Raw genomic sequence first — 12,068 nt, forward strand, 5'->3', positions numbered from 1 at the left:
AATGGGCTTCGTCTGCGTACAGTGTTCCATGGCCATTTGTTATCCACTTGCCAGCAAGAAAGTCCAGAGAGAACGTTTGTCTTGTTGATGTGGTGTCACAGCCAGACACACTTGCTACGTGGTAGCCTTTAAATCGGCCGCGGTCCGTTAGTATACGTCGGACCCGCGTGTCGCCACTATCAGTGATTGCAGACCGAGCGCCGCCACACGGCAGGTCTAGAGAGACTTCCTAGCACTCGCCCCAGTTGTACAGCCGACTTTGCTAGCGATGGTTCACTACCTACTTACGTTCTCATTTGCCGAGAGGATAGTTAGCATAGCCTTCAGCTACGTTATTTGCTACGACCTAGCAATGCGCCAGTATCCGTACTATTGATATTGTGAATCATGTACCATAAAGAGCGACGTTCTCCATTAATGGATTAAAGTTAAGTATTCCACCAGCTACGTCCGTATTTCTAAATTCTAATTCCCTTGTCCTGTTCCAGATCTCACGCCAGCCTGCGTGAGCTAAATCGCGTGCCTTTCGGCCTCCTCTAGTAACACGGTGTTGGCTCTCCTGCCAACCACAACATTTGACATATCAGCAGGAAGCAAATCGTGAACGAGGGTGATTTTGTACGGATAGCAACGCACGATGTTTGGTAAGATTTTACGCACCGTGCTCGCAGGCACGTCCAATAGCTTGGCTCTCTGTGCCACTTTGCTCTTCATAAAATCCTCTCTCTTCGAATTCTGTAATCATTTTCTCCAGACCATTAGCAGACATCAGACCAATGTCTTTTTTCGTACCCTTGAGTGACCAGAACTTCTGCAAGGCTACTGGCGCACAGTCACCGTTATTGTGAAAGAGCATTAACCAGCAGCGCGTGGTCCTTCATGGACACAGACATGATGGACATCTCGGACGCAAACCGAGGAACAACCGTGTTTGTGTCAAATCTATTTGTCAAATTTTGCTTATTTTTCTTCCACGACTTTTACCCCAGCGTCAATAATGTGCTGTTCAAATTTGACGTCTTCTTTAGCAGTGGTTCATTTTTGACAGAGTTTTGAAACTGGAGCTTTAATCATAGTCACCCTGTTACACACACATACGTACACACATCAATGTGTTGATTTCATTTCCTCTGTGTGGAACAGTCTTCGCACAAACTCATCACATAATTTATTAACTGATGTTTCGTGCACAGTCTTAACTGTAGCATCACGTGCAGGACGTCTTTCAGTATACGCTTCCACACTTGAACACCTGAGCTGCTTACCACGGGAAAATAAGCATTAATGTGTCGCTCTAGTCATATCTACTTGGAGGTGCTAACCAACCTGAAAACATACCACTCCCAATAGCTATAATTATTAGTCTTCAGATGAAGTAAATACTGATGTAATGCTGTTCAGTATGTCATCCTCCGTCAGCAATAGAAATATCTGCAGTTACACCTCTTACACCCTGTTTGTAAATATATATACAAGGTGTACATGAATTCCGGGAATACTTTCAGTTATTTATTGCAGAAGAACCAAACATTGTACAGATATCACACATATGTCATTTTGAAGAGAAACCCTGAAAGATTTTTTTTCGTGTATACCGCCACAGTGTAGTTCGGTAATTTGCCGAGTCAGCGCTAGTTGCTAACATGGCGAGTTCAGGCGCGGAGCGAGCTTTCTGTGTGTTGGAGTTCGACAGAAACAAGTGTGCGACAGCTGTTCAACGGATGTTTAGAACCAATTACGGTAAGAAGCCACCAACAAGGAACGCCATTTACCTCTGGCACAACAAATTCGTTACGACGGGTTGCTTGTGCCCGGCAAACATAAGCGGATGTGCTCGTGTGAGTGAAGTGGATGTGGAGCGCGTCCGAGAGACATTCATAAGGAGTCCAAAGAAACCGGTGCGTCGTGCATCCCGTGCACTCGACATGGCTCCAATGACAGTGTGCAAAGTCCTGCGACAGAAGCTGTCTATGAAACCATTCAAATTGGAGCTAGTGCAGGAGCTCATTAACGACAACAAAGACAAGTGTTTTGTTGCGTTTTGTTCGCAGTTGCAATAATTGAATGAGGATGGGTTTGGGATTGTTGATCGCTTAATTTTTTGCGACGAAGCCACTTTTCACACTAATGGGAAAGTGAACAGGCATAATCGTCGAATCTGGAGTACAAAGCATCCACACAAATGCATTGAATTTGAGCGTGATTCTCCAACGTAAATGGTTTTTGTGCTTTCTCACGTCGAAAACTGTACGGGCCTTTCCTCTTCGCCAAGAGCACTGTCACTGGATATTCCTACTTGAACATTTTGCAGCAACGGCTGACGCTTCAAATGCAATCGGACACTCCGTTCATCTTTCAGCAGGATGGGACCCAACCCGTTTTCATCGTGAAGTTCGTAGGTACCTGAACACGGAGCTGCCGCATCGATGGACGGCAGTGCTACAGAAGGGGACAGCTGTTTCATGAAATGGCCTCCCGGTCACCAGATCTCACTCCGTGTGACTTTTTTCTGTGGGGCACATTAAAGATCTGGTGTACGCCCCGCCTCTACCACGTGATGCAGCAGAGCTCCGGGAGAGAATACGGGAACTGACTGCCATGCTGGGACAGGTATGGCGAGAATTCGATTACCGTATTGACGTCTGCCGGGTCACTCACAGTTCGCATATCGAATGTTTGTAAAAAACGCTTTCAGTGTTTCTCTTCAAAATGCAATATGTGTGACATCTGTACAATGTTTAGTTCTTATGCAATAAATAATCAAAATATTTTAGCCGAACGTTGTAGGCGGCGAAGAGGGTCACCCACTACTACTGATCGCCGTGACCTTGAACGTGAATTTCAAGGTGATTTGGAGGTTAAAGTGACTTTCTAAGATGGCGAAACCTGATATCCGATTTTAAATATGGAAATAGGGCTAATTTTAAGTATGAAATGACACATTTTCCATTATTTAAGCTAATGACAAAGTCGAATGGCGGTCAAATAAGAAAATACGTTTTCAGTTCCAGTAAGGATTAACTCTCGGATTGAGGAGGGGTGGAGTAAAATACAATGTTAGATACTACATGGAAGGGGCATAAGGGGTCACGTATCATTACCAATAACTATAATATTTAATATCGGTGGACATTCGAAGGTTGAGACTTGTTTCATGAAATCCTCTGTTTGCGACGCCGGGTTTCGAAAGAGCGAGAAGAGATTGGAACTTTAAGTTTTAATTAACTTATTTATTATCAAAAAAATTACATGACAACATATAAATTTTATTTGGACATTTGTAAGACAGAACAAGGATAGTTAAAACGTAGATAATTGATTTAAAAGTCGTTGAGTGAGTCCCATCGATCTCATTCTTCGGGATATGCGTTCTAATTCGTATCCAACATTGTGTTTTGTTGTATCCGTCATCTATTCTGAATGAATACCCACAACTGAAAACGTATTTGCTTAGTTGACCTTCATTGGCCCTTCCCATGACCTTGAATAACATGTCATTTTATAGGCTAAATTTGCCGTTCTTTTGAAATATTAAATCAACCACTAGGATTCCCATTTTAAAAAAATCACTTTAACCTCCGAATCACCTTGAAAAATGACGTTCAAGGTCACAGCCATCAGTAGGGTTGTGTGACCTTCTTTGTTTTCTGCAATTTATACCTAAAACAGTTTTCTGTATCTCATCTCTGTCCAGAGTTAGTCCCCATTACGAATTGAAATGATCCACCGGTGGTGGTCGTGACCGGGCCAAATACCTCACGAAATAAGCGTCAAACGAAGAAATTATAAAGAACGAAACTTGTCTAGCTTCAAGGGGGAAACCAGATGGCACTATGGTTGGCCCGCTAGAGGGCGCTGCTGTACATCAAACGGATATCAACTGGGTTTTTTGAAATAGGAACAACCACTTTTTATTACATATTCGTGTAGTACATAAAGAAATATGAATGTTTTTGTTAGACCACTTTTTTGTTCTTTGTGATAGATGGCACTGTAATAGTCACAAACATATGGTTCACAATTGTAGACGAACAGTTGGTTACAGGTAGGTTTTTAAATTAAAATACAGAATGTACGTCTGTTTGAACATTTTATTTCGGTTATTCCAATGTGATACATGTACCTATGTGAACTTATCATTTCTGAGAACGCATGCTGTTACAGCTTGATTACCTGTAAATACCACATGAATGCAATAAATGCTCAAAATGATGTCCGTCAACCTCAGTGCATTTGGCAATACGTGTAACGACACTACTCTCAACAGCGAGTAGTTCGCCTTCTGTAATGTTCGCCCAGGCATTGACAATGCACTGACGCATGTTGTCAGGGGTTGTCGGTGGATCACGATAGCAAATATCCTTCAACTTTCTCCACAGAAAGAAATCCGAGGACGTCAGATCGGGTGAACGTGCGGGTCATTTATTAGCAATCCATTCTCGACCAATCCACCTGTCATGAAATATGCTATTCAATACCGCTTCAACCGCACGCGAGTTATGTGCCGGACATCCATCATGTTGGAAGTACATCGCCATTCTGTCATGCAGTGAAACATCTTGAAGTAACATCGGTAGAACATTACGTAGGAAAACAGCATACATTGCAACATTTAGATTGCTATCGATAAAATGGGGGCCAATTATGCTTCCTCTCTTAATGCCGCACCACACATTAACCACCAAGGTCGCTGATATTCCACTTGTCGCAGCCATCATGGATTTTCCGTTGCCCAATAGTGCATATTCTGCCGGTTTACATTAATGTTGGTGAGTGACGCTTCGTTGATAAATAGGAGGCGTGCAAAAAATCTGTCATCGTCCAGTAATTTCTCTTGAGCCCAGTGGCAGAACTGTACATGACGTTCTAAGTCGTCGCCATGCAATTCCTGGTGCATAGAAATTTGGTACGGGTGCAGTCAACGTTGATGTAGCATTCTCGACACCGACGTTTTTGAGATTCCCTATTCTCGCACAATTTGTCTGCTACAGATGTGCGGATTAGCCTCGACAGCAGCTGAAACACCTACTTGGGCATCATCATTTGTTGCAGGTCGTGGTTGGCGTTTCACATGTGGCTGAACACTTCCTGTTTCCTTAAATATCGTAACTATCCGGCGAACGGTCCGGACACTTGGATGATGTCGTTCAGGATACCGAGCAGCATACATAGCACACGCCCGTTGGGCATTTTGATCACAGTAGCCATACATCAACACGATATCGACCTTTTCCGCAATTGGTAAACGGTCCATTGTAACACGGGTAATGTATCACGAAGCAAATACCGTCCGTACTGACGGAATGTTACGTGATACCACGTACTTACACGTTTGTGACTATTACAGTGCTATCTATCACAAAGCGAGACTCGTGGTCCAACTAAAACATTCATATTTATTTACGTACTACACGAATATGTAATAAAAATGGGGGTTCCTATTTTTAAAAAAAACGCAGTTGATATGCGTTTGACCCTTGGCAGCGCCATCTAGCGGGGCAACCATAGCGCCATCTGGTTTCCCCCTTCAAGCTAGACAAGTTTCGTTCTTTGTTGTTTTTTCGTATGACGCTTATTTCGTGAGATTTGGCCCGGTCACTATCAATGGACCACCCTGTATAAATGCACGCGCCAGTGTTTACTGTTAACCGACACTTGTGTATGTAGTGGCAAGGCTGCGAGACGTCGGTTACACTTGGGAACTCGCGTGGGCGCTCTGCTTTCTGCGCTGCAGAGTCCACTCGCTGTAGCCAACAACAGACTCGAGACGAGCGTGCAACTATAAATGGGCAGCACCAGGGACTGACGAGTCGGCTATCCGGGTGTACGGAGACATCGAGTTCGGAGATGACACCGCAGGACCCGCTGGAGAGTGCAAAGCGACAATACAGGACTCGTGTGTGGTCTGCGCTATTAGGAACACTGTCCCTGAAGCAGAACTCCGCGACAAGTGAGGTGGTGGCGTGTCAGATGCCGTGAGGCGTCGGGAAGCAGCGGTTGTGGCCGGCGTCTCTACAGCGGCAGCGAGAGGCAGGGCGGGGCGAGGCGCGAGATCCCCTCCTGCCCTCTGCCCTCTGCCCTCTGCTCGCGCGGCGTGATCGGCCTGCGCCGTGAGTCACGGCGCTGCGGGCCGTGGGAGGCGCCGGCTGCGGCTGCCAGCCCGGGGCGGCCCGCGCCGTTAATTCGCAACACGCGGCACGGCGCCACCCCAGTGCAATGGATCTGCCTCTCCGCGCCACTCAAGTGTCTCCATCTCTGCGTAACTGCTGCAACCAGCGCACGTTTCAAAGTCTCCTCTCTAGCTAGCCCTCATCTGCCGCAGCAGATCGTTTTGTTAGCTTATCAGTCCGTCGCTGACGTAGAAGACTGCAAACCTTCTTTCCTTCCCGTCTGGGCGACCTATGCAGTGACTAGAGTACATGTATTGCAGTTACGCGCCCCTATTACCGGCAACTGCGTTGATAAATACTCGGCACCTCGCAAGGGTAACTTCTAGATCGAGAAAGGTAAGTTGTTGGAAGTGGTTAGGCGTTGGTGAAAATCTCGCTTCTGAGCACACAAAGAGCTCTAACCACAGAACTCTGCACGGAACTCGCGTTGGTGCAATGCTGCGATACAGACTGTATGTCTACCTTCGAAGACGATGGCCTAGACGCCGTCTCCAAGTCCGTACTGCTCGATGGCTGAAGGCGAAGTCCCCACAATTCTCTCGTCTCCCACGCGTACGAAAACGCGGCGGAACAATACTCAGTTTCGGCCAATGTCGAACGCTCTATCATCGCCGAAATCCCTCCACTGAGATCTACCCAATCATCGAGTAGGTCATAACGCCCTTAGGCAAACGAAATTCCCGTCTTCGCCACGTGTTGCCCAGCATAGGTGGCTCCGGATGCCGGGCTACCCCCAAAAGCGCCGTGTTGTCCCGCGTTTCCAGTGACCGCTGCCTGCCGCCCACAGCGGCCCGGCGAGCTACGGCCAGCTGCAGACTTTACATTGCACAATCCTCAACTTCCGATACTTTTCATCAACGCTTTAAGTTACCGGCTCAATCATGCAGACATGTAGGGAGAGTGCCTCATATTTATCATAATTCAATGGAGTTATGATCTGATGCCCTGGCCAGTTCCTTTATCATTAATACTAATGTTGGTAGGCTAACGTGTAAGCGCCCATGTCTTGGCACCTTACAGTTTCGCCAGCGATCTACATCTACACCTAGCCCTATATCTTCATCTACATATACACAACTGCTCTGCAAATTCGTCGAACCACCTTCAAACTACTTCTCTACCGCTCCACTGTCGAACAGCGCGCGGGAAAAACGAGCCCTTAAATCTTATCGTGCGAGCTCTCATCTCTGTTATTCTATCGCGATGATTACTTCTCCCAACGTATGCTGGCGTCAACAAATTATTTTGTAAACTGAGGAAAAAGTTGGTGACAGAAATTTCGTGAAAAGATCTCGCCGCAACGAAAAATGCCTTTCGGTTAATGATCGACTCCCGAACTTTCTTATCATATCCGTGACATTCTCTCCCCTAGTTTGCGATAATATGAGGGTTGACTGAAAAGTAATGCCTCCACCTTCGTAACTCTCCAACAGTTGCCAGCATTGGTATGCGGCAGGTACTGGCTTGTTCCGTAGCCTCTTCTATACAGCTCCAGTTGGCCGAAAACATTAGCATTGAACGGTTGTGTTGTTACAGCGTAAAGTACGGAACCCTGCGCAGACGGTCTGTCAATGCGATTTGAGCAACGTGCAGTCATTGATTTCTTGACAGCAGAAGGAGATGCGTCAGAGAATGAAAGCAGTTTATGGTGATTGTGTTGATGTGAATACTGTGCGCCGATGAGCCAGTAAGTTTAAAGATGTTGAGGCGAGAACATCTGAACTGGGTGACAGACAAAGAGTTGGACGTCCTGTGACAGCAACCACCGAGTTTCACAAGTAAAATGTTGACAGATTGAGTCAGTACGATCGTCGTATGGCTCAGAGAGAAACTGCAAGCACCATCGGCATTTCACAAGAACGTGTGGGTCACATTATTGCTTTGCTTCGCAAACCACACACTTCACGTGCCACCACAGCAGAACTTCAGAGACTGAACGTCACCACCGTACGGCATCCTAAATCCAGTCCAGATTTAGCACCGTCTGACTTCCATCTGTTCCCAATAATGAAAGACTGTCTGCAGGGACATCAGTATTCTTCTGATGAAGACGTTGAGAGAACTGTGAGACTGTGGCTGCAGAAACAGTGTCGACTTCTTCCGTGACGGCTTCAGAAATGCATCCAATTGGCTGGTGATTATGTGGAAAAGTGAATATTGGTAACTAAAGATCAGATTCTAAGGATTATTTCTGCGTTTGAGTTATTAAAATATCCCCCCAAACCTAATTAACGAAAGTGGAGGCATTGCATTTCATTCAACCCTCGTACAAAACGAGCTTCCTTTCTTAGAACTTTTTCTATGTCCTCCGTCAGTTCTGCCTGATGCGGATCCCAAACCTCGTAGCAGTATTCTAGCAGAGCACGGACAAACTTAATGCAGGCAGTCGCTTTAGTAGGCCTGTTGCATCTTCTGTGCTCCCAATAAATAGCAGTCTCTGGTTTACGTTCTCTACAACATTACCTATCTGATCCTTCCCATTTAAGTTGTTCGTAACTGTAATCACTACCCATTTAGCTGAATTGGCACCCTTTAGATTTGCGTCATTTATCCTGTAACCGTAATTTAGCGTTTTTAGTACTTCTGTGGATGACTTCACACTTTCCGTTATTTACTCAATTGCCAGTTTTCGCATCATACAGATATCTTGCTGCATTGTTCTATAAATTACAGCATAAACAATATATGACGGCTACTCAGATTGTCTCCTAAATAGTTTATGTAGATCAGAACAGGAGAGGGCCTACAACACTTTCTTGGGCAACGGAAGACATCACTTCCTTTTTTCTCGACGACTTTTCGTCAATTACAACGTACTGTGACCTTTGTGAGAGTAAACCACGTATCCAGTCGCAGTGCTGAGACGATACTCCACAGGCACGCAATTTGATAACAAGCCTGTTGCGAGGAAGGGTATCAAAAGTCTCGTGGGAGCCTAGTAATACGGAATCAATTTGAGATCCCCTGTCTGTAGCTCTCATCATTTCGTGCGAATAAAGAGCTAGTCCTGTTTCACAAGAACGACATTTTCTCAATTCGCGCTGACTGCGTGTCAATAGATCGTTTTCTTCGAGGTAACTCGAAATGTTCGAACGCAGTATATGGTATGTTCCAAAATGCTACTGCAGTTCGACATTAGTAACATGGGTCTGTAATTCAGCTCGTTACTCCTATTGCGTTTCTTGTATATTCGTCTGACCTGTGCAGCTATCCTTTCTGTCGCCGGGCGAGGAGCTGTATATGATTGCTAAGAATGGAGCTATCGTGTCAGCATACTGTACCACTCCGCGAGCCACTTTACGGCTTGTGGTGGAGGGTACTTCTGTAGCAGTGTCTTTTGCCCCCTTGCTGTTCCATTCACGACTGACAGATGGGAGGAGCCACCGGCACTGAGGCTCCGCATCACCCAACTTCCCCCCTCCCACCCCCCCTCCCCCCGATCTCCTCTCGTTGTCATCTTTTCGCGAGTGCTAAACCTCACCGTGGTCCACAGCGCCACCCTTGCAGCGCCTGCCACTGCAGTTTGTTGAGAATCTTCGCAATGCTCTCCCGACGGCAAAACGATCGCGTGCGGCTGGTCCCGGCGGAGGTTCGAGTCCTTAGCAGTTAAGTCCCATAAGATTTCACACACATTTGAGCATTTTTGAACGAAACGAGCCGCTCTTCCTTAGGTGTTCTGTCTCTGCTATTAGTCTTACCTGGAAAGGGTCCCAGAAAGCAGCCAGTCGCTCGGTTTGAGGCGTCATGTCACGGACTGCGCGGCCCCTCCCGTCGGAGGTTCGAGTCCTGCCTCGGACATGTGTCTGTGTGTGGGCGTGTGTGTGTGTGTGTGTGTGTGTGTGTGTGTGTGTGTTGTTCTTAGTATAAGTTAGTTTTTGTCAATCAATTACATGTCCTTAACGTGCTCTCAATGAACGCTAATCTGACATTTTCTTCAGTTGATGTCTACTTTGTACAATCATTCCACTTTAGGTCGTTACTCCCGTGTACTTTATGGCAGTCGCTGTTTCCAGTGATTCTTCACAAATAGCGTGGCCGAGTTCCGCGCCTGTTTACGTGCAACACGTCACGATTGTTTACGTTCAGAGTCAACCGCCGGTCCGTGCACCAGCCGTCTACACTCCGCCGGTCTTCCCTCATTTCGCTACGCCGCCTTCCGGCGTTGCTGCCTTCCTACAGACAACAGCATCTTCCGCGAATAGTCTCACAGAGCCTGCAACCTTATCAACTACATCACTAATGTGAATTGTAAATACTACAGGCCCTATAATCCTGAGTGAAGTGAATCAAAAATAGACTACTTAAGTCTCTAGGCCTGTAGATTTAGCATCAACTATCTGTGAAGTGAATAATTATAAGCTAGGCCCAATTAGATGTATCCTGTTCAATCGAAAAATGCAAGTTGACGCTATAGTAGTAGAGACAATCCGAGGGGAGATACATATTGTTTTTCACTTTGAATCAGGGTTCTCCCCCACCCCTTCGCCATCGAGTCTTTGTACTCATACCAAGCGTTAGCTGCACGGTGCAAAGGATTGTGACGCGCTGGTAAGGCCAGTTTAAGAGTCAATTTGTCGACATGTCTTCTGGCGAAAGTGGAGATGCCCACAAGATCAGATACCAAAGCACTGTCCGACTGAGCACATGATTTTGTTAAGAGATCTAGAATAAAGAAGGTAGTGTTAGGAAGGAAGCATACATGGAATACTGTTGCACAGGAATACTACCGCGGAACTAGCGAACAGTACGGTATTGCACAGTGTAATAAACTGTTCTCTAATACCAACAGCCAAACAAAACGAAAAACCTTTATGCAGGAAACAGAAAATAAACCGATTAAACTTAAACTTAAATACTGGGTAAAGGATTTATTGGTATTGCTCCCCCAGGAAGATAATCCCATTAGACAGGTTCCAGGAACTGTTTCCTTTGGGAACAAGCACGTAGCAAACGCTGGTAAAGACGACGATAGGAATGAAGACCATAGGGAAACGTCACACGCGGGTACGTGTCCAGTTCTTGCTCCTGCAACAACATAACCGGCAGCCTCAACATGCATTCGACCTGGAGTGAAAACCCTTGCAGAATATGAAACTGAGGAAAAATCACTTGTCTCTACCGCAGGTTCACAGATTTGTCGTTGAAACAATTCAAATTTCAGAAACTTCAAATAGAAAACGAAAAGAAAACGCTAGTAGTCATTGCAGAGGACAAATCTGCTCAAACGTATCATTAGGATAAAACATAAATGTTGTATTGTTAAATGTTTCGTATTATCATATCGTTTCCATTCATTTCTTTATTGTGTAAAAAGAAATAAGTAGAAATACATTTTCTACATTTTTATTACTCTCTGGTAATTATGTGACTTTCAATTATAATCATATTACCTATAAGTTGCTTATCTTATTTGAATACTACAGAATTAAGCCAACAAAATATGTAAGTAAATGAGAGCATTAGCTGCCGCTTCTGCTCACCGCGTACCTCTCCGCCCCCCCACTGACTGTCGGTAGATCGCGTTGACTGGGTCACTCAATTTCCTATTCTTCTTGCTTGTCCCCCAAAGGATAATGCAACTAATCTTTGAGGTGTTTAGAGATGTTGTGCAGTATTTTGGTGACTTTCTCTAAAGAGAGAGTGAGACAATTACCGAAGATCCGAAATCGGTGCTTCAGTTGACCAAACGCTCTCTCCACCATCGTTCTCTCTCCGGTGTGGACCAGACTGAATAGTCGCTGGTCAGCATTTCTTACAGGCTTACAATAAATGACTAACCATGCAGATATGCCACACTCTGAATCAGCAAGGAAGCGAGATCCCCGTTGTACCCTGAAACTATATTTCTTATTGAGCTACGTCTACATATTCTGCCATCTTGCGTGCTACCGGGTCATT

The 12,068-nt window shown here is 45.5% G+C and overlaps 1 protein-coding gene across 1 annotated transcript in view; it reads right to left on the bottom strand.

The window, feature by feature from the left end:
* LOC126289597 (protein dissatisfaction) overlaps nucleotides 1–12,068 on the bottom strand; it is a 166,434-nt gene that overhangs the window by 55,092 nt on the left and 99,274 nt on the right. Inside the window, exon 5 of the mRNA XM_049984903.1 lies at nucleotides 6,017–6,266. Coding sequence (XP_049840860.1) covers nucleotides 6,017–6,266 — 250 coding nt within the window. The remainder of the gene's footprint in view (nucleotides 1–6,016; nucleotides 6,267–12,068) is intronic.

Source organism: Schistocerca gregaria, chromosome 1 (genome assembly GCF_023897955.1).
Source record: "Schistocerca gregaria isolate iqSchGreg1 chromosome 1, iqSchGreg1.2, whole genome shotgun sequence".
NCBI classification, from domain to species: domain Eukaryota; kingdom Metazoa; phylum Arthropoda; class Insecta; order Orthoptera; family Acrididae; genus Schistocerca; species Schistocerca gregaria.